The following is a 25,834-nucleotide window of genomic DNA, read 5'->3' as shown; positions in this document are numbered from 1 at the left end:
AAACTAGTCTGTGAATATCCTCCGTTTCTATATCCTATTATTGCCTTCATTCCGACTTCTACGAATTTCTAATTTGAAGTATAAAAACCTCCGACAAACAAAAGCATAATTCAGTCCGGCTAAGCCTTACTATTCTTCAAAATGAAGTTTGTCTCTCTGGTCGTCATGCTTGTTCTTCTCATTTGTTTCTCTGCCACCGTCAATGCGCATTTTCCAGTTTACAGTCTTTATAAGGAACGTAAACCGGTTGACTTGGTAAGTTGAACATATAACAAAATGTTTACACCGAATGGTTTCTGTTTTTCAGTTCCAAGCGCTAGCCAGCGCAAGACAAGCCAAAAGACGAGCTGGTGGTTTTGAAGAGAACTATGATCTACCGCTGCCCGGACTCTACCCCAGAAACTGATTTTATCATGTTGGTTGCTTTTATCTTCTTGCTGATACAATGAAGTTTTGCTGTTAATACTTTTACATTTATTTGATTGAAATTATAGCATTGATGGATGATGGGGTTGCTATATTATTGAACAAACACGTGTATAGCAAAATGAATTAGCCAAAAAAAGATATAAGATTGGAATTGACAAAACAGTTAGGTATATTACTGTTTCCCAAACGAAAATATAATAAAATAACTTAGATTTTGTTGAAGCTTCCCAACATCATAGAACGTGGTGGACAAGGGCAATATGAAGAATCTCCTCCAGGTTTTCCATGTCTTCCGGGTCGTCCAGGTTGTCCAGGGACTCCTCGTCGGCCATTATCACCTCTATAACCAGGAGGTCCCATTGCACCTGGCAATCCATGATTTCCGGGTATTCCTCGGTCTCCCGGTGGTCCTGTAATCCCAACAGTCAAAAATAACAAAACTCAAAAAAGTTAAGATTACCTCTGGGACCCATTCGTCCTGGTGGACCTCTATTTATTCTGTCAGGTTTTAGTTTATAGCCATTTCGACCATCTTTACCATCTTGTCCGGGTTTTCCTGGTGCTCCTGTCAAGAAAATCTAATTTTGGTATGAAGATGATGTTTTCAATTTTAATATAGCGTGTACTTGAGACTTGAAACAAAAAATTTAATTTTCAGCTCTGAAAGTTACATTGTAACAAACAAGTACTCGAAAACGTGTATTCAAAAACAAGTCTGGAATTTCAATGAGTAAAAACCTAACCCAATTTAGAAAGTCGGTGGTGGTTCAAAAACAATTTCAGAATCGTGCAACAAAAGTGCACCAAAGACGGAAGGAATTATTTTGGATTGGATTTGAGTTCTCTACCCAATGATCATATGTACTTCAGTAAGAGTTTATTGGGTAGCCGTGCAAACCCAACATTTTAGCAGTGAAATTTTTCTAAACATCGTTTTCACTCATAGTCCCTACCTGGTCTTCCTGGTTCTCCCGGCTCTCCTGGAGCTCCTCTCAAATTTTTGGCGCTCAATAAGAAAGATCCAGGTAGTCCTCTTTTCCCAGGCAGTCCTTGTTCACCATCCATTCCCATACGACCTCGTCTTCCTGGCGGCCCTCTTGGACACATTATACAAGCTAATCTCTCTCTGAACACACATTTCTTTGCGGGAAGTGTTTCGTAATTGTTGATTCCTCGTCTTCCTGGTTCACCAGGCATGCCAGTTTCTCCTCTACAGCCGGGTGGTCCTGGGGGACCAGGTGGGCATCTTGGTACAATTGGCTCGCATTGACACCATGGTGGTAGTCCAACCGAATTTTGGAAAGTGTTTCGAAAAATTCTATCCACAAAAACAGATTTCTTGGTGACGCTTCTTTTTGTGCTTGAATGTGATTCTTGCACTTCGATAAGCTGATCCCAAGCAATATTAGTGGTGATCTGAACAAAACTAATTTGACAATCAGAATAAGAAAGTTATTGGATCACCGAGAATTCAGTTACTTGTTTTCTCACTAAAAGAGAAAGTGCCGTCAATTCCTGATAAACTGAGAAAAAATAGAATAATCCATAAATAACAGTAATCAGTGAAAATATTTGTAGAAATATAAATGAAGCAAAAAATGGCATCACATATATGAAACGTATTCGAAAAAATGTTTCTTTCATTTCTTTGACAGTCATTAAAGACTTTTTATCCTACTCTGTAATCCGCATATACTAGCAGAAGATTTACAATGGCATAGTTGGTATAGTCATTTTGCAAGTTCTGACATCATCATGTTAAAATTGAAAGTTTTCGCGTTTGAATGTCTTGGCATTTTGTGTTCGACTCAGAAAATCTTACAACGAATATTAGGCTCAAGTATTGTTGTCAAGTTTGAAACAATTCGATCAGAAAATTCATTTCTCATGATAGCGAACAGCTCACAATTTTTAAAGCGGAGGAATGAATGCAGTCGGTTATTTTAATCTCTCAATGATAGTGTTTTTTGAATTATTCAAAAAAGGAAAAGATAGGAAAGAAAGATAGGAAAGAGAAAAAAAGAAGAATGGAAATCAGTTCAAATAAATTTACAAAACACGGTTTGCGGTGAAGGCAAGAATGAAAAGAAGTGATGAGAAGTGGCACACGGAGGACATTGTCACAATACGGAGATCTTTATTATTTGAGTTATCCACGTTGTACTCGTCTTTGCTCTGTTGTTTAGTTGGTCTGGCCGGGATAAGTGTTGGCTTGGATCTAGGAATGATTCTTTGGAGGCGGACTTCAATGTAAGGCGATCGGTCTTGAGGAGTGACATGGACAGTGCGAGTAACGGGGTAGTAATCGCTGTGGTCAAAGGTCAGCTGAAATTAAAAACGGAGAAAATGGGAAATCTTCATGTGGATTCTTACGTCGTAAGTTCCCATATTGGCCAGTCTCCAGAATTCTCCATCTCCATAGCTCACAACAATCTTCGCCTTTTCATCGATGCTGATGGTTGCATTGACAATACCTTCTCCAGTTTCAGCATCTACGACGAGTCCATGGATAGCACTAAAATTTTCTAAGTTACCAGTTTTACGATTCATTTAAACGTACCCATGAACTAATGAAATGAAGTGAAGAAGTGCGTATTTGTTCTCTCCCCACAGTTTGATCAGTTTTGCAGTTTTCGGAAATTTTTCGCAATTCATCTCGACGGTTAACTCGAAACAATTAGTGTTCAGATAATTCCAGTCTTGCATTCCACCAGACACAATGTACCTAAAACATATAATTTTCCACAACTGCTTTGACTATTTTTTCCATACCAATCAGCTCCATTAATAATCCCGTTTTGCGGATCGACAGCTATGTTCAAGTCGTCATCCAAACATCTTGGTCCCTCTCTCCACATACGCTCGTGACCCCTGGCATATGAGTAAGCCAACCGGACAAAAAGTGCATTATCGGGTGAAGGAGCATAATGCGACTGCCGTGTGCGTGTCGGGTAGTCGTCGAATGGGTAGTTGACTGGAATCACGTTTTAATTGGAAAAATGGTTGAAAAAAAGGTTAACACATACCGAGAGTTGTACCTCCATGGAGATTAGCAGAAAGCACAAATGGAATCTGGCGGGTCCAATTCATGATTGCAATTGTTTCTGGTTGAATGTCACTTGTTGGGAAGTAATTGGGAAAACGACTCGGGAAGTTTCGATTCAAATCTTTTCCATTGGCGTTATGACGTCCTGTGACTCCTGCTTGATCCCCTTCAGATGCGTGTTCATAACCATCTGGATTCATCGAAGGCATCAAGTGGATTCTAGTACTGTCCACAAGTTGGCGGATCCAGAGATTTGTGTTGTAATTTTGAAGCAATGTTTCAGCAAGAGAGATCAAGAAAACTCTTCCAGTCACCTCATTTCCATGCATATTGGCCACATATTTGAATTCCGGTATCAACTTTCTGTGCTCTTTTGAATATCTTGATACCACTAGAACCCATAACTCTCTTCCCTGAACCGATTGTCCCGCGGAGTAGATATGTGTCAAATTTGGATACTTTCTGTGAAGGTTCTGCAAGAATACTTTGTACTTCGAATATGAAGTAATCTGCGACGGATGGCTTACATGAATGTGATCCGTCATTGTCGAGTAGTTCATGTGAGAGAAGTTGAGAGGGTCGCGAAACGGACCGATGGTCTCGCGGAGTTGGTCCATTGTGGAGATCTCTCCTTCTTTGGTGAAGTGACGGATTAGCATCTAGAGAACAGAGGGGTTTTGATTTTTGACAGAGTTAAGCCAGGAACAATGGAATTTTCAAACTTTTCTGTAGTTTTCTAAAAGTGTTTTGACCGGTCGAGCAGTTCTCTCATGAAAAATTTGTGGAATTTTTCAAAATGATAAGGCTTGTCTGACAATAATAGATTATTATATTGGGTATATTGTATATTTACTACTCTATTTGATCTACTTATAAAGAATACTTTACAGTACCTGTTCTTCATCCTCGGCAAGTCGTGAGCACCTTGCCACTGCACACAGCAACAGTAGCAAGAAGAGTGACCTCATCGCATGGGTTTACCTGAAAAGGAATACTCTGAGACCAAATTAAATTGAGAAAATAAGAAAACAAGAACAATGAACAGCATGAGATACACATTCTATAAAACTATTTTCAGCTGCCCTCCCAATCTTTCTCCTCGGAGTTTATGAACGCTTTGGAATCCAAAAATTCTTTATGAATGACGTGTCCTCTATCGAAAAACAATGAAAAACCAGAAACTTGACACAACGTCAAACAATTTGTCTTGTTTCCACTTTGTTGCAAAAGTTGAGCAAGAGGAGATGACATGGAAGCATGGCCCCATTGGCCTCAGGGGACCATGTAAGGGAGAGGAGGCAAGAAGGCGTTATTCGAATAATTGAAGTAGTTTTGTCGAAAAGTATTAGTTACGGATATGACCCAATTACCAATTGAAATGCACTAGAGAGAGTTGGTCGGGTTAGGAGGTCTATGGTGTATGGTGGGTTGTTTTGCTTGTTATTTGAATACGGTACCATCATGGGTATTACAAATATTAGATTTTTTCAAATGTTTTCATGGCCGAACAAACAAATAACATTTTCATTAGAGATCTTCCAAAATCAGAAATGTACTGTATACTTCCAACTACATATCCTAAGAAAACAAGAAATTTTGGTGTATGAAGTGTCTATACACCAAACAATGGAATGCAAATCAAGATGTTTTGAAAAGAGCATTTCTTCGGCGCAAAGAATAACAAGAACATGCATCATCGGCTTTCCGATTATGCATTTGGGGATATATCCATCTACAACATAAACATGAGGCGTTAAAAAGGGGAGGAAGCTCCAACCGACTTGAAACACGAGAACCCGTCGGTCTGGGGTGATGGTGCCATCATAAAAGTACGTATTGAGTGACATTTGTAGGTACCTTCGTCGCCCTCTATTCAATTTTGTGCCGACGAGTTCAAAGAGGAAAAATAGAGACGCTTAAAATTGCACATCTGCGCGAAATGAGATATAAACGTGGAAGATGGAGCAATTGCACACATTTCAGTTTTAATTTACGACACGAGAAAAGGTGGAGAAAGAGTATGCAATGTGTTGAATGTGCAGAAAAAAAGTGAACCAAAAGATGGAATGATGGGTGGAGAGAGGAACAAGCCCCCCAAAATAAGAAAACTGTTCCTGAAACCCTCTGAAGTGATGGATGACTGGTGTCAAAAATTCTCACAAAAATTCATCATCCGAGGGGAAAAGTAGAAGAAAATCTTGAGACGGCTCAATGAACTTCCGACAACTTTTTTTGCCTTTTTTCGGAAATAAAAACACATAAGTAAACGCAGATTCAATGAAGAGGAAAATCTGGGACCATGCTGAAAAGCGAGAAAAATGGGTAATGAAATTAGGAATGTCGACACAAAGAGCGAGGGGGTGAGAAGGCGGAGTTCTACGTGCGGATTAGAAGAAAGTAATAACTATTAATGGTTTACCTGGAATATTGTGTGGTTTTACTCAAATCACACCAGTTATCACATAAAATACAATGTGTTTTTGGAAAATTGAAACTGCTGGAAAATGGTCACACTGGTAGAACCGATTGACGAAACAAGGATCAGTGAGATTATGTTGATAAAAAACTATAAAATTCAAAAGAAGGAACACTGAAACATATCAGATCATCAGTCACAGAAGCACGTTTCTAAATGAAGAAACTAACCGGGTGGCCTAAAATTTCAAATTATTCCGATTCCACCAAAGACATAAAAACAGAGACAGAAACCGTACGAAGAAGAATAAATGTGCTTTGTTTCACTGTAGCAGAAAAGTCAGGATAGAGAGAAAAAGAAAAATGACCCAGCCGTTTGGTCAGATAAATTGTTCAAAAGTTGTTTGTCCGTTTCAAGCTGGGCATACTTTTTGTGGTCAATAGTCAAAAAGTTAAATCTTCTCAATAAGAGCAATGCAAACAGTTTGAAATTGCTTTGTTGAAAATCGAAGTTAAAACTGTATTCAAACTTTTGTAGGATCTTGTGAAAAACTGAATGCGAGGGAGAATTGTTACACTTGCCGCAAATGATGAGTAATATGGGATAGTGTGGTGTAACAATGATCAAAAATATTTCGAAACCAAAAAATTAAAAATTCGATTTTTTACGATATTGGGGAAAAGGTTTGATACATGAGACTAGCGGCAACAAGGTTTTTGAAATGTTAGTTACCTTTCTTCTAAGATTGTTCAAGTGGATTAATTTAATAAAACTAAATTTGATAACTTTAGATCAAAAAAGCCCTTTGAATTTAGAGAAGATCAATCATCACTTCGATTTTCAAAATTGGAACGTTTTGAACTCATAAATTTCAATATCTATTTCTCACGGAAACGTCACTTTGACAAATGTATAAGAAGAGGGAAAATAAAATGAATAGGATCTAGATTGGCCAAGAGGTTGCAAATTGCTTAATTGTCTAGCTCCACAATTCCGGAGAGGGAAGTAAAATGACCGCACTGACTCTTGGTGGTGGTAATAAACGAAGAATTGCGAAGATCGTTGGAAAGGGGGAAAGTCTGGCGAACAAGTGGTGGGATCTGTCACCGTCTGTTGGTGGAATTTGACTAAGAGCCTGCGCAGTGGGAGAAATAGATCAACTATCCCTTCCCTCGCCTCGCAATAAGTGCATTTTTGTAACAAAAAATAACTTGCGCAAGTTGGAGGTCGATTCTCTCTCAGAATCATCAGCTCGTTTTCCGGACACCAGACACTGTTAGATATGTGTCAAAATGCTGTAGAATAACAGAGGATAGAGATCAACCATATGCTTCGTGTCGTTTTCTCATTTCACATTTGTTTTTTTTTGTCGGGATGTCAAAAGACCAAACGACTCTATCAAGTGCTATCAATCAGGTGAAACATTTTCGAAGCATGTTAGATTTGCAAAAAACTTGGAAACGATTTGAAGAAGAGAGGAGATGGACAAGTGGTCATGAAAAAATGAATCGAAAAAAGTGGTTGCCATGTAGTTGTGCAAAAAAGTGAAAAAAACATAAATTTGGAAAATTGGCATAACCAATTGAAAACGAATTTTGGTAGTAACCTGAAATTTTAAACAAGAATTAAAGTTTTTGAAAGGAATTGGTTTTAAAAACTCAAAAATTAAAAAGGAAAAGAATGAAATTGGCGTTGAAAACTAACAAAAACTGTTTACTTTTCACATTTTAAAGCGGAAGGATTAATTACTTCAAAACTTTGACTTATTCGAAATGTCAGACCAACCACTGTTTGGCATAAAAAATTCTTGGTTCTTATCAAATGTCATTTACACACAGGGTTAGTTTCAGGTCATGAATAAGTAATTTGTGTTGCAGAGTCAAAGTTTTGATGAAAACTAGATTGGAAACAGGTGGTCTACATTGCAATCTTGTCATATTTTTTGGTGGGCTGAAACTGAAAAATATGTGAAATGACTAACTATAAAGTTTCTAGACAAGAAAATAGTTCTAAAAATCAATTATCAGGTCAGATTATATTCAAGAACACAAATGACTAGAATTTCAAGAATCTGTTTGTGTTCTTGTTTTTCCAAGACTTTTTTAGGTTATTTTTGAATCACTTGTTCACAAATACCTGTGTTGGCTCGTGTGTTTTGAGGCAAATTGTGATTTTTGTCAATTCTGTTTTCTAATTGCTTTTGTTTAAAACATGAACATGTACTATTTTTGAATTTATTCCCAATCTGAGATGTACTCTTTGCTTTTTTTACTACACAACACGTGATAACTTCCGTCTTTGACTCTTTCATCTATCATTCCACGACATTTCACGACTTCTTTTCCTTTCCCTCACACCCTTCTTTTTTCTGAAAAACGTTGGGACGAAGCGAGCACACAAATTCGAATTAGCTGCTATCAATGCACACACATGCAAACGGAGTACGCTCGGTCATTGTGATCACAAAAAAACAACGTTTTGTTGTTTACGTCTGTCTTATCATGAGAAGTGTTGGTTTCCTTTCCGTTTCACAGTGACCAGTAAGGACACTACTTTGTAGACAATCTTATCAAGTTTTTTCATAACTTGGTAAGCCATGTGACCTCTATTTTTTCCTGCAGTACACAACTTACTATTTTTGTAAACTTGTGTAGTTTTTTCATTCATTAGTATCTAATCTTTCTTAGAATCGTGTTCTCTCCCAAAAGTACACATTTTCTTTAATTTGCACTTTTCATCGCTTTAAAAGGAGAAGAAATGATGAAACGTTCTCTAAAAACAAGAAGAAACCATGCAGTATTCAAGAAAATTGCATTCATTTTGTCTTCTTTCCCATTCCTTTTTCTTCCCATTTCATGGATAGCAAAGAATAGAACCCGCTTTTCGTTTTTTTTCTGGTACTGCTTCTTGTGCGAGTCCACGATAAATGCATGTCCAGCTTCCGTTTTTCATGAATTTCCATATGAATGCGTCGTCGAGTTCAGACTCAACTTTTTTGAGTTTTTAGAGAGTTTAGAGATTCAAACTCAAGTTTAGAACACACTTCGATGAATCGATCATTTCAGTTAATGTCATGATTTTTTTTTAAAACTCAGTGTTCGAAAATTCTTTCCTGTGAGTCATAGTGTGTCCGAAAAATAAATACAGCCATTTCCTTACTAAAAAACTGTTTAGAAGTTTAATTTTTTATTGAAATTTCCATCAAATGATGCCACTCGTTTTCTACTGTTTAGTGCCTACCACTTGTCTTTTCCTCCTCTTTCCGCGTTTTCATTAACCCACACCATTTGACTACACAGAAACATTGTTGTGTCCCCTTTTCGCTCTTCGTCTTCTTCTCGCACTGCCAGCCGTCCACTCTCTTCAGCGGTTCGGATACCAACACACGACACCAGTAGGGAAGAACTTAACTCGCCTTTCTCTTTTCTCTCATTTCCCCCGTTCCGCCTGGTCTTTCTGTTTGCCCCCCGCCGAAACACACCACACGTTTCGCTTTCCGTATGACCCCTTTGCCATTCACTCGTTTTCTAAACACTTCAATAAAATGTTTTGATCGTTGACAACTATTAAAGAATCTCTAATCTCAATTATTTTCAGTAGCAAAGCCGGTTAGAAGATGCTGAAATGTCGAGTAATGATAGGATCTCGGTTTTCGGTAAGTATTAAACAAAATCATAATTACTACTAAAAAACCAATTAAGACTTTAATGTACCAAACAAAGAACAAACAAAATGACCATATAAAATAATGCTACATTGTAGTGTAGTATGTATGCGAATTGATAACATTCTCAGTCTTCCCCGCAGAAATTTCTTCACTCAACCTTATCACCACATGTATATTTGGCTTTGAAGTTTTAAGAAAATTCCCTTTTCCTGTTCCGTTTCATACAATAACATCAAACATCGTTTGATTTTCAGCAAGTGATGAAGCAAGGTGTGAATGCTCTTGCAGGAAGCCATATGGCAATTCGTCAGTCATCTGGTAAGGTTTTGAATTTAAGAATAAGTATCATATGGATGTTATAGATTTACCCAAATTGCCCGCACCCGAACCCGAAAAGACGATAAAACACTTTTTGAATTTTGCACAAGCACTACAGTCTGGACAGGAGCTGGAAGAGACAAAAAGTGTAAGCTATCCCTTCTATGGTTAAATTAATAAATATTTTTCATTATTCCAGATTGTGAAAGACTTCTACATCAATGATATGCCAAAACTTCAAAACCTCCTCCAGAAAAGAGCGGATGCACTTCCAAATTGGGTAAGTTTTATGAACCCTAGCTTTCAAAAACCAACGTTCTTAAATTTTCAGCTTACGCCATGGTGGCTTAACATTGCTTATTTAGCAGCACGTACCCCACTTCCAGTAGTGACATCTCCTGGAGTTATGTTTCCAAAGTTCGAGTTTAACACCCCGGAAGGACAACTCGAAAACGCTGCAAAAATAAGTCAAGCTGCAATCAAGTTTTATCTTCTTGCTAAAAAGTATGATTTCGTTTTAAAAATAAGTTAATTTTTAACAGTCTTCTGTATTTTTCAGTGACAAGTTGAAGCAGGATATGGCTGGAAAAGCGCCGTTGGATATGAGTCAATACAAATTTTTGTTCGGAACCACAAGAATTCCAAAGCTAGGCGCTGATGAGATCAAATATGGCTGTGACTACAAAGAAACACTAAAGCACATTGTGGTGATTAGAAATGGACATGTAAGTTTTTTGTGAATTCTAAGAGAGCTTTGTCATTTTGATAAAGAATAACTTTTGATATCTTGCTAATATGTATATTTCAGCTTTTCCGTGTTCAAATTCTCGACGCCAATGAGCAACCTCTCTCAATCTCCGCTATAACGCAACAACTGGAGAAAGTCGTCTCTGAAAGTCAATCTCCGAACCCTCATCCAGTGGGAATTGTTTCTTCTGATGGACGTGACAAATGGGCAAATGTGTATACATCTTTGAAGAGTGAGTGTAGAATCGAATGACTGAATTGCACAACTGATGAATGTTTCAGGAGACAATAATAATGTTCAATCATTGGAAGCTATCGAGAAAGCATTGTTCGTCGTTTGTCTAGATAAGGCCAGCGACCCACCTGTTGGATACACGGAGAAGGATGAGCAGAGTCGGCAAGCACTCCATGGAGGTGGATCAAAAGTTAACTCGAGCAACAGATGGTTCGATAAGACAATTCAATTTGTCATTGGAACAAATGGATATACTGGAATGACTTACGAGCACACCCCAGCAGAGGGACCACCAGTTGGTGCTCTCATGGATTATATTTGTGATCAATTGTAAGTAATTTGTTCAATATCAAACCACAAATGGAAAATTTTTTTGTTGCAGTGACACAAACTCGTTCACTACAACCGGTCCGTCTTCTGAGTCAACAGTCGAACGACTCAACATCACTACCGACGAAGAAGTGAATAAGAGAATTGTGAAAAGTGCCAAAAGTATGGACAGGATTGCGGAAGACTTGGATATCGTTGCATTTTCTTTCAAACCATACGGAAAAAATTTCCCAAAATCTTGCAAAATCTCACCGGACTCATACATTCAAATGGCTTATCAGCTGACTTTTTATAGAATTCACTCTTCCCGTAAGTTGCTCACACTTGAACGGAAATCAAAACATAGTTACTTTTCATTTTCAGTTCCACCGACCTATGAAACTGCTACGTTACGGAAATTCACAGAGGGACGTACTGAGAATATTCGATCTCCAAGTACACACGCTGCGGCATTTGTGAAAAAGGTTAAACTGATATAAAAGCAATTTGTAATCAGTCTTTTTGCTTCAGATGGAATCCAAGCCTCGAACCCCAGTTTCTCAGATCTATGATTCGTTGATTAGCGCTACAACTGCCCATAAAGACTACACTATTGATTGCATGAATGCAGCTGGAATGGATAGACATTTATTGGCATGGAAGCTTATTGCCACTGAAAACAATCTTCCAACTCCCGAAATCTTTGGATCCAAGATCTATCAACAACTGAATCATTTCCAAGTATCCACAAGCCAAGTGCCTACACGTCATTTCATTCAAATGTGCTTCGGACCATCGGCTCTCGATTGTTATGGAATCTGTTACAACCCTCAGGAAACTGAACTCCATTTTATGATCTCCACATTCAAAAGTTATGGGTCCACCAGCAGCAAGAAGTTTGCAAAGGAACTTCAAAAAACGTTGGTTGACATGAAATCAGTCATCAATAAGGCTATTAAACAACAAGAATCAGCCAAGTTGTAGGAAACTCTTTTTTCCAATTGTATGTATGTGAAAACAAACATTTCACGCGCCATAACTAGTGCTATTACGTGTTTAAATCCCAATGTTTCTTGCTTCAATTTTGAAAGTGCTTGTAGATAATAATGAATAACGTTTATATTGGTTTACAACGCACACATATTCAAAAAACTCATGATTTCAAACAAGAGGCACACTGACGCCAAAAACTTGACGGAAGCTGAAATCGATCAAGTCCATTCAATCCGTCTTGCTTTCCGTTGCGCTCGTACACATTATTTTCAACGTTTTTAATCTTAAAATCGATACTTTTTACTTATTATCAAAAACCAAGACTATTTTTTGATAAGTTTTATGATTGTTTTGCTTCGAATCTACAGGAATCCGACGCAGAGCTCAGTGTGTAACGAGCAAGTCCATGTTGACTGAAAATGTTTTGTTATAATACGGAACACAAAGAAAAATTGTACCTGCACAAGTTTTGGTTTGAATGTTTTCTGGAAATCATGTACTTTTAGGTCGGCGTGAGGTCTTGGATGTGACAGTATTCACCATAGCTGACATTGAAAACCACAGTTTGCCAGTTTCAAGATATTAATTTTTGAAAATACGTATACCAATTCGTCTTTTAAAAGTTTAGGGAACTATTGACAACTTCGTTTATTTGTAACAGACTATCTTTTTCGTAACAATAGGTTAAAACCGCTCATTGAGTTTTTTGCTTCTCGCCAAAAACTCACTTTTTTTTTAGGTCTTCACTGTTTTCTGTCACAGGCCCGTAGTTTCTGAATTGAAGAATATCCTATTTTTTGCAACATTTTTATTGATTGCTTCTTTTCCACACCCTGGTCCTGCGTCCAATATTTTCCAACGACAAATATCCAAAAACCCTCGAAAATTTCATGCATTATTTGACTCATATCTGAAAAGAAATTTGCTTGATTGATACAATTCAAATAAAAAAAAAAAATAAAAAAAAATATGTAATTCTGTCCACTGATTTTTAAAACTCTGTGTCTCCATTGCGCGCAGTATCTTCTCACACTATCCTAGAATGCGTCAGTCAAATCCTTTGCGTGTTACCCGTTTTCGCTTCAGTAATTGTCCATAAGAATGGAACTATTGCAGAAACAAACAAGGAATATGGAGAACATTTTGTATTGTTTACGGTTTCACCTGAAGCTCAGATTTATTAATCCAATTGGATTACATGCAATATGTCCGTTGAGATTGATAAGTGTGCTCACTCCGAATATATTAGGTAATTGCTCACGATTGTTGCAAATATAACACTTTCACAAAACTTATATTTTATCCTCTAATAGAACACTCGTGACCAAAAGTTTGATTTAAAATTATATTCTTCTCTTTTGGGGAAAAGGGGCGAGCTCTACCGCCATATCGCTTTTGGATGTCGATTTGTTTCGAGCTTCCTCAACCAACCGTGGATCGATTTCTGGAAATTTTTTAGGTTTTGAGCAAGGACCATTTGTGGCATACCTGGATTTGATGTAACATCCACTCGTCTCATTTTATGCTGGCTCAAACTGTTCACTTCTGCTATTTTATAGTTTTTTTTTTCAGTATTCTGTACAGTTTTTCCACATTTTTTTGAGTTTCTCGGAACGTTCAATTACAAAACTCCAAAATCAATACATTGACACCGACTTCGCCAGAACTATCATTTGTTCGTATAATGATATTTTGGATAGTTTGTTAATTATTCAATGAGAAACATGTCTCCGATAGTAAATTTAGTAACGAAAAAGCGATATTTGAGTTTTGGCTAAGTAACCCATAATTATATTTTTACTCTTTCGACAAATTGTCATTTCTCTATCCATCTAATTTCCTACCGGATCAACGTTTTTTCTAAGTCAATTAAAATTGTTCTTCAGCTAATAGCATCCGGCAACGACAAATTAAGTTTCTAGTTCCATTCGAAAAACAAGTGGTCATATGTGGAAATTTGTATGTCTAATTGGAAATACTGTATTATTCACTTAAATAGTGTTCACCAGATTTAGATGATCATTTCTCTCAATTTACTGTTCAAATTAACTACGTTGCATTATTTGGCGATTATCAATACACAAAAAATGGGAAAATTGTGAGAAAACTATAAAAGTGTTCCCAATGAAATTGTAGAACTAACATTCATTTACATACAAAAACATATTTTAAAAATCTAAGACGTTGTTTCTGAACAGATAAAAATTAAACAAAAAAAAATAAATATGCGATACCGTCGCTTCAAAGACATCAAGTAACTTATGAGATTGGTGGTTGGCAATTCCAATGTCTTGGAAACAGTAAATCTACGACAGCGTTTGAATACGGTGCACAGTGTCCTCTTCTTGCGTACCATTCCTGTCCATAGAACGCAATAAACATTCCAGTTCCTGAAATTCTTACTTATATGTTTCAATAGACAAAGGCGAAGCATACCAATAAGAAGATTAAACCAGAGAGCCGTGTTCCAAGCGGATCGGTTTGTAATAAGACGAGAAACAGCAAAAAAGATGCCACCAAAGATAAAGTACAGTACAAACATCACAGGGTAAAAACATCTGAAAGCTACTCCAAACCAGTATTCGTGAAAAACAGCAGATAAAAAGAAAACTGCCATCTGAGCTGTTTTCTGTCCTTTTCTTCCAGGAGTGTAAGCAGCCAAATCCCGGAAAACGTAGGCATAAAGCCAATCGTGAACTACAAGATTCCAGTTACGGTAGTATTCCGCCATATTCGAAGAGTTCCACCAGTTCTGAAAATACAAGATTTTATCAGCCATTCCTAGCTTTCTATACCAAATAAAACTGCCTGTCAGCAAATTGCATCATTTCCGAAAAACAGTTCAACCAACAGTGGAGGAGTCCGTAGAACAGAGTGATTAAACAAATGATTCCAGGGATAATTCCGGTGAAAAGAGACAGAGCAATTGTAGAAAAGCTCAAAGAAGTATAGTCTTGAACATGGAGCCAAGGGAAGACCCATTGTGTGTAGGTAAGATTGACAAACTCAATCAGAGCAAGACATTCCAAGAAATAAAGACCAGCTTGTTTCATATCCCGCTTCTCAGTTCTGAAAAATAAGAAATTGGAGATTGAAAGAATGGTGAGTCACCTAGGGTATTCGTCTCTGTAGATGAATGATGGGCAGAATTGATAATATAAAAATTGCTCGATTGATGGCCATGAGTCAATCTAAAACGGTTGTGCTCATTTCATCAAAACCCTTTGATATGTAAAAATCCCTCTCGCACTTACCACTCCTCCACTTTTCCTCAACATTGCCCTGCTCCAATTCTCCCTTATAAACGAATGCACTTTCATTGCAATCCTAGTCTGCAAAACCATTTTTAATAATCCTTATTGCACCAAATTGCCATTATTTCCTTTCCAAAAACATACCGTCTCGCATGTTATGATGAAAGAGCAGGCGCATTTAAGATCTGACTCATAAAGAAACTTCAAAGGAAAATAGAAGAAGGCGACGAGATATGTCAGGTAGACACTAACAAATGGAAGCTGTAAAAACTCATTAGCATAGATGTTCGGGACCAAAAACTCACATTTGACGCCAAGTCGGTATTTTTTGAAGGGATTGTTGACCAATGTTGGTAAGCATAGTAAACACCGATTGTGCTCAAAAACATACCTGTCCAAACTGCCATTGTGGAGAAGAAATTTTCAAAGTTCCACCAGATAAGCCAAGTGTGGTAAAAAGGCATTTTGTGGACAAATATATCATCTACCATGGCTCGGAGGAAGAAAAGTAGAAACACTGCAGTGAAACAATTGTAAACAATTTTCATGTTGCCATTTCGAAATTCAGTTCTGAAATAAGGTTTAAAAAACTAAGCACGGGACCTGATATCCAGTTCCAAGAGAAAATATTCAAATTTTCAACGTAAAAAAACATACGTGAGCAGTGATTCCCGGACGACAAATGTTTTTTCTTTGAATTCTCGCCTTTTTGATTTAGCGGAAATATCTTCATGATGCTCTTTGAGAATAACGTTGTTATTATTCTCTTCTTTCTGCGTATTCAGGTCTATGGAACCCATGATTGAAATCTGAAATCTGAATAAAATGATCTTTAGAAAAGAGAAAGAAGTATTATAAGATGAGAGAAATGCCAAAGTGAGTGAGGATGGCATATTGAGAATTCGAATGAAAACACGGTTCTCGTTATCAAACAGGTTTCCAGTCAACGTATAAGCAATAAAAGGAGGAAAAAGGAGGATTGGATCATGCCATAGTTTGATTTCTTGGTACCTAATAATACAGTCATTTTCAGTAGTCATTCTTGCTTTTCGAAAGTTTTTTTGCTTGCGAACTTCGTCTAATCATCCGCGGAGGATTCTGGAGAATTAGTGAGTGAAGGAATTGAAAGCCGGAGGAGGGATGAATCCGAAGTGGTGGAATCCGAGTGAAATGGGTCATTGAGGCGAGGAAGACTAGATGAGGGAAAAGAGGTGAAATGGTGAGATGGGCATACAGAAACAAGCATATCCTCACTACGACGATTTGCGCGAATCGAAAGGAGAGGGAAGTGTAAGCGCAGTTACATTTAGGCCATCCGTCTCCAGGAGGCAAAACGGCGCATCCCGAATCTGAATACTCCGGAACGAACAAGAAGATTGACTATTAAGATTGAAAGTTGTCAGCTAGAGGTGAAACCTGGAAAAAAGATTTTAATCTAATTTAACCCAGGTTCTCGGAGTGTTTCTTCTAATGCTTCGAACCGTCTAGCCTACAAATGATTCTCCTCTTTAGGTCAAAATCGGATCAAGATAAATACGCTTTTTGTGTTGATTTGTACTGGAAATGTATAGACATGTTCAAGCTGTTTGGGTACACCAAGTAAAATATAATAGAGAGAAGATTTGAATGTACCTTTGAGAAACACTTTATTTTCAAATCAAATTTTGTTCGAAAAAATCATTCTATTTTGCATGATTAGATAAGTTGAGACCAGTGATCTGGTCGGTTTCTTGCTCGTAATCTGTGTCATCCGTCAACTATAACTCTGTGAGACAGACGGCATTTGGTTGAGACACAAACTCAATAATACAAAATTTACAGCACCATTGATTATACACCTAAATTTAGAAACTTTTCAAACAGAAACATTCTTAATGAAAGTGTTTAAAAAAAAATACCTACAGTCAGTATATTTCAAACAGCAGCTGGTATTATATAAGTTATATGAGGTCACATGTATTTGCATCTCAAAAAATCATTTGGAGTTTATTATTTCTTTGTCCCTATCTATTTACCGATCCCTGAGTGATTAAGTCAACAGCAGGATTTTCTCGCAACAGAAATTTTCTAGAACAGTTGGAGTCAAATCTCAAATTGGAAAATAGTTGCCAAACAAAAGAAAACTGAAGTTAATGGCAATCTTTCGCTTTCCAACTCTTTTTATACTTGACAACACTAATTACTAAATTAAATCATGGCAAAGGGGAAAAACAATATCATATGGTGAAGGAAAAGGTCTTTTGGTAACCTTCACTTTTATTCAAAAACATACTAATCCGCATCTCTGGTTTCTGAAATACCATGTGTGACGTTGTTATGTACATTTCATTGTAAGAACTGTCTTTAGTGAACATCCGAAATTTTTTCCCTCCAATAATTTTTCAAATGATCTTTGTTTCAAAGCCAACACATGGAGCCCGTTGGTTGTGTTCTTGTAAACCAATCATACTAATCAACCTGAGAAGTCCGCATGGTCAAATCAGGCGGATCATCAAAACATCCACAGTGTTGTGTTTAAAAACAACACTTATCTGTACATCTATCTCCAAAAACTACCTCAACTCCTATTTTTAATTGGAAAAATCAAAGACCATGATGTCTGAAATTTTCATTTTCCTCGATTGGACTTTCTAGCCAGCTGATCTATAAATCATGTACTTTTCAGAAGTGAAATCGCACTTTAACATTAATCTGCATGGAACGATTCAGTGTAGTTTGGCGGAAAAATGTAAGATAAAATTTCTGTTGAAAATCTTGTGAATAATCTGGGGGATTCATGTATATACTCTGAGCGTGTCTCGTATAAATCCAATTTCACTTTCAGAAAAAAGTACACATGATCTTATATAATGTGACAGCAAATGACGCTAATTTAGTGTTTGCCGGTGTCTGGAAAAGTGCGAGGAGACTGGCACGAAATTGAGTTGGAACAAACATTAGAACTGAACCGGAAACGTTTCTAGAAAGGACTCAAAAGTGAAGTTTGCTAAATATATTCAAAGTAGGTGCACTTAAAGAAAATGACAAATTCGTATCAGAGTTGATATTAGAGTTGGAATTCCAGATAGTTTGACACAGAAAATATGAAATGAGTGTGCTGGTTATAGTTGTTGTTAAAAATTGAAATGTAACAGAACTATATAAAACGCTATAATACGACAGGGAAGATTTCATCCAAAACTCTGTGAATCTTCTCTTACAAACAAACTTTTTTGACATCCAGAACGTTAAATATATTTGTATATGTTATTCATATGTGATATGCACAATAAAAAATACTGACTTTTTGCATAAATTTATGATTAATGAGTTCTGCAGGGTCCCTTGATGAGCCAGTCCTCTTATTTTCTATACGTAAATTTATTCAAAAAACCAATCCCATTACTCCATTTATTTCTGACAATTTCAATACCCCGGAAACTTTGTGATATTGCACATGTCATATAATATTCCAGCATGCCCTTCGTCGTTTCTGTACTATTGAGCCGCGAGACGAGATCCAAGAGAACGAGAGAATGAGTATAAAGATGAATGTTCAGTCTGAACTGCCAGTTACAGCCATCCACTAATTCAGACGCAGAGAAAGAAAGTGCACTTTTCATGTTACCGGCCAGCACGCTTGGCCGTGGGGCGCTGACGTGCGTGTCCCCTCTCATCGCCACCGACGCCGCGCCTGCCGTTTTCTCCTCTCTCATCCTTTTTCGTTGTGTCTTTCAGTTGCACTTTAAGTTTGCTCGCGGAGCATCCAAGCTGCTCTGAACATTTGGAATGAAAGAAGAAAATTGGCTCGCGTTCGGAAGTGCAGAGGGTTTCAAAGGAAGGGATAGCAAACAAGAAAGAGCTGCTGAGAATTTGTTTCTGCTGGAACAACAAGTACCAGTTGGTGCTTCGCTGAGGCCATATGACCTTTTTTGAATAACAAAGTATTCAATATTGGACTAGAATTCTGTATAATTATAACGTTAGAACAGTGCAAGTTCAATAATTAAATTTTGGAAAACGTGACATGTAAAACTTTTTAATTGCAGGTGTTACCATGAAAAAAAAACCACAAGAAACCAGAAACCGGTTGTTCTTCAATGGTCCCACTTTTCTTTTACAGCAACCGTCTTGAAATTTAATAACTTTTCCCAGCCAGCTGACCACCCATCACGGATATTTCCATCGAGTTTAGATAACCTTTCCCGAAATTCTTCCTTCATTTTTTCAAGACTCGTGTGCACTTTTCTGCCCAGCACTCTTCCAATAGTTCGAACAAACGAATAGGGCAACGTTGATCGTGGAGAGGGAAGAACTGTGCAAACATCTTCCTCCTAACGTCTCGTTCATTTCATGGACTGTCTGGAATTCTTAGTGATGAAACGTTTTTTGATCTAGAATCTTAGAAAAGTAGGCGTGTCCTGACAGAGACGGAGCAGATGAAGGCAGGGGGCGGAGTTGGGGTAGGCTGGAGATGGATTGAGAGGTCTGAGCTCTTCATTCAAGCTTCGCCTCCCCAGTTCCATCCCTGTTCCGTTCTTGCGGTTATATTTGATGATTTTGATATATTACCAATTAGTGATTCAAATCATTTGATTCATAACTTCTTTCCCCGGTCCTTACAAGATCAAAAACCCTTGTTTTGCCAACGGCCACTTGCAGTGCAGAACCTCAATATGCACTTTAGCGAAACTTCCCTCTTCGCAGAAAAGGTCATTCTGAACAAGACCAACTTGTTTTTCGGCAGTTGTTGAGTGAAATCAGCCAGTAGGACAACTATCCAATTCCTTTTTTCATGTTTCCCTCTTCTCCCTATTTAGAATATTGAAAAAGATAAAAATTCAAGGAATCCAGATGTAACCCCGATTTTAAATGTTCTCATTTTGTATTGTATAGACGTTCGACATTCAGTTTCCCCTTCATTTTCTGATTCATTCATAGAAAGTGTGCAAACGAGAGTGAAACGTTCGTTCAACCGAAAGAACGAACAAACTAAAAAAAAATAGCTGCGCGTTCGTTCTTTTCGAAGTGTTCTAATATTTGACGAATGCGAGAAAGTGCAATTCAGTTAGAGACATCAATGTCTGCCTTAGGATAGGTCCTATCGGCGTGACAAAGCAACAGTGGAAAAAAGTGAGCGGAGAAAAAAGAAGGGGGAGGAGGAATGCAAGTGGGCGGAGTTGTCTTCGTCTGCTCCTGATATTATTCCCGGGGCGCCATTCCTTATTTCTATCCAGTATTCCTTACATTCTGAGTATTTTCTATATTCTACGAAACAGTCTAACAGAAGCATCTGAGGTAGTTTGTAATGCTGTCGACGCACTGTAATGTCTACATCATTTCAACTGCCTCGGCTGTTTTTAGACTTTTGTTTTGTCTCCAGATCTTGGAGAGACAGAAGGTGAGTCACAAGTTAGACCAGCTGATTTCTATAACAAAAATGTTGTGAAAGAAATTTCAGTATCGTAATATGTAATACACATCGCAAATCAATTTATTAAGGATTCATTACTATATATCAGAATATTAAACAATATTTTCATGGGTCTAGCTCAGTCACATCGTCATGCAGCAACGCTTCTCTCTGCTCATCAGTTGTCATATCAGTCAGTTTCTTCACTAGCCGTCGTCCTCGGTTCATGTCTTGCCGTGACAATGCAGGTTCCAAAAACTGGGTGTTCCATTTGTCGACCTTATTCTTCCACTGAAAAAATTTATGAGAAAATATTGTACTGAATAAAAACCTACATAATACTGCCCATGAGAACCGATTATTGCTTCAACACCACACATAGCGTCTTCGAAACACTGAAAATGAAAGATCTGCTTCAACACAACACCTTACATCAGCTTTCCTAAAGACTGTAAACACTTACATGCTCCATACAACTTTCGAATAAACTTTTGTCATAAGCATTGTCGATTTTCACATTCAAAAACGACACCAATGGTTTGATCATTGTTCCCTGAAAGCCAAATAATAAATTGTTGCATTTCACCTCTAAAAATTGTTTACCTGGATGAATACAGTAAACACAATCACAATCAGAGTAGTGGATATCATGATAGGTTTTGCCGGGACAACCTCACCATCTGAAATTCGTATTCAATTTTATTTCGACTAGTCTGAGAAGCTCACCAATGGTCAACACCAATCCGAAACAAATTGCACCTCGGAGCCCACCAAAAGCCATGATTGTTTGATCTCTCAGAGAGATTTTTTGCATTCTCCACTTGTTTGCAACCCAGGAGAGGACGAAAACAACTGGAACATTTCGATGTGTTTTCTTTGCAAGATTTCTCTTTTTTAACCTAAAAATCTTGCGGCAAAACATGTGATGACGGTGACAACGGCAAACCCAATATCCCACATGTGATCCTTGGAAAAGATAGAAAATCCCAAGAAGACAAAAATCACAGCTTCGCAACTAAAATATTATAATGTCGAAGTACGCATTCCGGAAACAAAAGCAATTACCAAGACGACAACGTTTTTAGTGTGTACTTCACAGTGATATCCGCTCTTTCCTCCATACTTCCGGTCACATAAGATTTCATGCAGATACCGCAAACAACAATTCTGAATATATATATGATAAAATAACAAATTTGGAATCTTGTACCCTAAAATCCCAGAAACATGCACAATTTCCGAACACAAGTATGCCATGTATGGTACAGTAATACAAATAATCGGCTGTAGAACTGATACATTTGCGCTCCATCTGAAAAAATGAATCTACTTCCAATCTGAATTGTGAAATAGGCACTTACTTCACTCCTAGAGCCGCAAACACTGCAAACACTACTCCAACTAAAATTCCACCACCAGAAACCAGGAAAAAGTTCATCATCGACATTGTATAATCTTGATATATCAGATGAGCCTGTCCAATACGGACCATAGAGTGGAACGAATGGTAAAGGACCTGAATGATATATGATATATATCTTTGATAAATCCGACATGTCTAAATTCTGGCCCGCCAGGCTCGGTCCGTGCTGAACTTTCTCTCCGCCCGAATTTAAAAATGAGGAATCATTTTTTGACAAAATGTTTTGAAATGTTTTGAAATTTTAGAATAAAAATAAGTAAATTTGCATACGTTTTTACTTTTTGATTGAATTTGTTTTCCAAAAAAAATTCCAAAAATTTTCAAAAATTAAAACTTTGGTTCAAAACGGACCAAATTGGTCCAAAAATAATTTTGGTTCCGGCTCGGCCCGTGACAAGTCTGGATAAAATTAATTTCCAAATCAAGTTACTTACCACCGTGACTGCATCATTGAGCAATGACTCTCCGAAAACTGTGATGTAAAGCAGTTTATTGACATGTATTTCTTCAAATACTGCAAACAAAATGTGGATAAGTATTTTTCAAAAAATGTGAACCTGCCTGATAAGACTGCAACTGGATCCACTGCAGAAATTACTGTCGAAAACAGTAAAGTATCTACTATCGTGATGTTGAAATTGTAGAAGTTTTGGCATGCGAATATGAAGCAACCTTCAATATAAAAACATACACGAAAGACAACATGAGAAGAATGTGATACTTGTCAAAAAGATATTCATCACCGTTCCGGCGACGGCAAATAATGATATCGTTGTGATATTGCTGACGAATGCTTTGTTTGGCATGAAGTACCCGGCCTCTAGTACAATTGGAGGTAGAAGATATAGAAAAAATAGATCTGTAAACTGAGATAACTTTAGATAATGAGAAAGACGTTGTTGAAAACATACCTGGATGCAAATAGAGATCAACGGTCCATAACTCATAAATGGAAAAACCAGCAAAAAGGCCTAGTACGATAAGAACTGCGGATTCTGGGAAGAAATGACGAGCAGTTGGCATTCTGTGAAATGCTGAGAACAACAGGATATAATGAACAAAAAAACAGAGCTCTAACAACCAAATTTGCAGTGCAACAAGTTTTTGTTGCCAAAAACTTAATACAGTAAAAATTTTCTTACCAATTTTTGCTCCAACAATCAGTAGAAGCCATAGTCCCAGAAGTGTAGGAGTTTCCGGTCGGTTCCATTGCATAACAGATAAGGATCTCATTCTTGGTATTAAATCCCACCTGCTAACAGAATATAAACAAAAAAGATCAAAAGAATTCGAAACTTTCAATGATTCGAATTATGAAAGAAAAGATACACATTAGTATCTTCTCATGACGTACCTTTTCTGCTGTCTATTGCTTGTTCTTTTTCCTGTTTAGGTATGTAAAGGTGAGATAGAAAGAATACTGGCAGGTGGTTCAATCAAATAGTCATATCTTTCTCTATTTCTTCTCGATAGTTCAAGGTAATCATAAAAGATATGATCACTGAGATAATATATCTTTCAATTTATCGTTCACAAGGCGTATTATGACAGATTATATCAAATTAAATTTTCCTTTGAAATTTCAGTTTTGTCAATGACGACGGTAGAAATTGAGAGAGTAGAAGTAAGAAGAACATAATGTGTGCGTGTGTGCGTGTTCGACCTAGTCACCAATCAGTTTAGAAGTAATCAACCAAAAATAATCAATCCAGTTTTTATACTCGTGTTCATTTCTCCCTGTTCTCTTTTTCTTTGCCTCTCTGCGTGTCTCTGATAAGGAATCGTCATATTTTTTGAACAGTGTTTGAGAGCATTGCAAACAATGGAAGAAATCGGTTCTGCCGAGCTCCACATTATACAAATACATGTTTTTCTTTTTAAATGAAAGTTCAGAAAATACGACATAGATTTGAGTGCAACCTTCGATTTTTGTTAACATGGCTAATTTTGTCAGCAGTGGCATGGTAGGTTTTTCAAAATTAATTTTTATTAGATGATTTTTTCAGCATTATTTACGTGTTTGTGGTATTTGGATCGCTTATCAATAAGACTGTATTACCAAGTAATAATGTACCCAGTACCATTCCCTACATCACAGTTCCATCTGAATATAACGTGTTTTTGGTTTTCAATTCTACACCGGAAACAGTGAATCGGGTATGCCTTTTTTAGAATTATGAATTTTTATTTTGATTACTCATTTCATGATACAAATTGATAAACTGACATCAAAAGCTCCAGATTCTATACTGATGTCATCAAATGCCATCAAACATATATGTTTTCAGGAATATAGTGGAAGCATACAAATGAATTTTGTTGCTCGAGATGTTACCCAACAGTTATTCTTCCATCGAGGTGACAAAATCAAAATATCTTCTATAACATTAGAAGATTCAAATGGAACAATGTCTACCCCCTCCCCTGGCGCTTATGATAAATCGGTACTTTTTTTACTCTCCCTATATTTTAAAAGAAACTAGGTTTATATTCAGACAGGAGTGCAAGCTTATATTCCGATATCCAATTTGACCTCTCAAGAAAACTACATTCTCCGAATAGACTTCGATGGGGAACTCGACTTTCCTGGAGGTGGTCCCAAACACTTGGAATACACTCTTCTCAACGGGACATCCAGGTATTCTTTCAAAGTTCAGAAATGACAAATTTTCAATCGAAAGTTCATTTATTCAGATACTCGATAGTGTTTGGAAACTCGGTGACCTCTTCCTCAGGTCTTCGATATTTGATGCCTTGTCTTGATGCAACAGACTTTCCAGCAGTTTTCAATTTCAATATTCGTCACTCTCCAAGGTATCGAGTTATATCCAATTTTGCTGGCAGAATTCAACAGTGAGACACTAGACATCACAATGGTTGAAAACACAAAATATGATTTAGGTCAATTATGCATACTGCTACGATCTTCAATGCAACACTTACCATGGACTCTTCGCAAGTGACATTAGCCTTAATTGACACGGATTTAATACCAGTTATCGTTCAACAAAGCGGATTGATTGTAAGTGTAAAAATTAATTTTTGTTTCAGAACCACTCAATTTCAGATCAATAAGTACTACAGAACAACTATTGTGAATAATATCTCAACTGACAGAATTATCCAGTTCATGTCCTCAAAATCTGAACAAATTGGGAAAGTTGGTGGGTTATATTTTCATATTGTCCAGTTATTCATGTTATTTGATTTTCAGATGTGCTAGCATTACCATCTTTATCGCCGACTCAGCAGCCTGGTATCACTTTTTACGATGAGCATGATGTGATCAGGGAAAATGTTGATCTGGGATCAATTGGCTCTGTTTAATTTCCAAATTATTTAATATATTTATATTTAAAAACATTTTCAAATGTATGAACACTTTCGATTATTTTCACATAATCTATATTACTCGTTGTGGTCATTTTCAGTTTCTTCGAATCTAAACAATTGGGAACCTGTCACATAGTTTTCAACCACTTCTCGTCATATTATTGTAATTGAAGGTGAAAACTGAGAAGTCACACTGAGGGAAGAGAAAACTGGTTGAGCAGAATCAACATATAATAGACTTTGCGCTGCGACGGCGCCGACGACGAGAAACG

At 37.2% G+C, this 25,834-nt stretch overlaps 6 protein-coding genes across 6 annotated transcripts; 3 read left to right on the top strand and 3 right to left on the bottom strand.

Annotated features, from left to right (window-relative positions):
* Positions 1–141: 141 nt before the first annotated feature.
* GCK72_023153 (uncharacterized protein) lies at positions 142–406 on the top strand (the record flags this gene model as incomplete). Its single annotated transcript, XM_003103321.2, has 2 exons — positions 142–255; positions 308–406. 2 exons carry the CDS (start codon positions 142–144, stop codon positions 404–406), a joined length of 213 nt encoding a protein of 70 aa, XP_003103369.2.
* A 230-nt stretch (positions 407–636) lies between these two features.
* On the bottom strand, positions 637–4,443 carry GCK72_023152 (uncharacterized protein; the record flags this gene model as incomplete). The annotated part of the gene is made up of 10 exons (XM_053735262.1): positions 637–839; positions 890–994; positions 1,383–1,845; positions 2,539–2,754; positions 2,803–2,944; positions 2,990–3,154; positions 3,202–3,403; positions 3,456–3,948; positions 4,003–4,134; positions 4,369–4,443. The coding sequence occupies 10 exons, from the start codon at positions 4,441–4,443 to the stop codon at positions 637–639; spliced, it is 2,196 nt and encodes a 731-aa protein (XP_053578828.1).
* A 5,064-nt stretch (positions 4,444–9,507) lies between these two features.
* GCK72_023151 (uncharacterized protein) lies at positions 9,508–12,151 on the top strand (the record flags this gene model as incomplete). The annotated part of the gene is made up of 11 exons (XM_053735261.1): positions 9,508–9,546; positions 9,813–9,876; positions 9,921–10,024; positions 10,076–10,156; positions 10,208–10,380; positions 10,436–10,601; positions 10,685–10,856; positions 10,906–11,188; positions 11,241–11,497; positions 11,552–11,652; positions 11,699–12,151. The coding sequence occupies 11 exons, from the start codon at positions 9,508–9,510 to the stop codon at positions 12,149–12,151; spliced, it is 1,893 nt and encodes a 630-aa protein (XP_053578827.1).
* A 2,268-nt stretch (positions 12,152–14,419) lies between these two features.
* GCK72_023150 (uncharacterized protein) lies at positions 14,420–15,821 on the bottom strand (the record flags this gene model as incomplete). The annotated part of the gene is made up of 7 exons (XM_053735260.1): positions 14,420–14,550; positions 14,597–14,912; positions 14,956–15,229; positions 15,272–15,351; positions 15,415–15,492; positions 15,559–15,675; positions 15,720–15,821. 7 exons carry the CDS (start codon positions 15,819–15,821, stop codon positions 14,420–14,422), a joined length of 1,098 nt encoding a protein of 365 aa, XP_053578826.1.
* A 5,111-nt stretch (positions 15,822–20,932) lies between these two features.
* On the bottom strand, positions 20,933–23,252 carry GCK72_023149 (uncharacterized protein; the record flags this gene model as incomplete). The annotated part of the gene is made up of 12 exons (XM_003103264.2): positions 20,933–21,097; positions 21,142–21,201; positions 21,270–21,359; positions 21,410–21,486; positions 21,533–21,658; positions 21,706–21,821; positions 21,872–21,973; positions 22,017–22,118; positions 22,168–22,322; positions 22,664–22,743; positions 22,921–23,088; positions 23,141–23,252. The coding sequence occupies 12 exons, from the start codon at positions 23,250–23,252 to the stop codon at positions 20,933–20,935; spliced, it is 1,353 nt and encodes a 450-aa protein (XP_003103312.2).
* An 858-nt stretch (positions 23,253–24,110) lies between these two features.
* On the top strand, positions 24,111–25,556 carry GCK72_023148 (uncharacterized protein; the record flags this gene model as incomplete). The annotated part of the gene is made up of 8 exons (XM_053735259.1): positions 24,111–24,193; positions 24,236–24,386; positions 24,518–24,673; positions 24,725–24,867; positions 24,924–25,043; positions 25,131–25,251; positions 25,297–25,393; positions 25,444–25,556. The coding sequence occupies 8 exons, from the start codon at positions 24,111–24,113 to the stop codon at positions 25,554–25,556; spliced, it is 984 nt and encodes a 327-aa protein (XP_053578825.1).
* Positions 25,557–25,834: the final 278 nt, after the last annotated feature.

Source organism: Caenorhabditis remanei, chromosome X (assembly GCF_010183535.1).
Source record: "Caenorhabditis remanei strain PX506 chromosome X, whole genome shotgun sequence".
NCBI classification, from domain to species: domain Eukaryota; kingdom Metazoa; phylum Nematoda; class Chromadorea; order Rhabditida; family Rhabditidae; genus Caenorhabditis; species Caenorhabditis remanei.
This window is presented reverse-complemented; position numbering and strand designations above follow the sequence as displayed.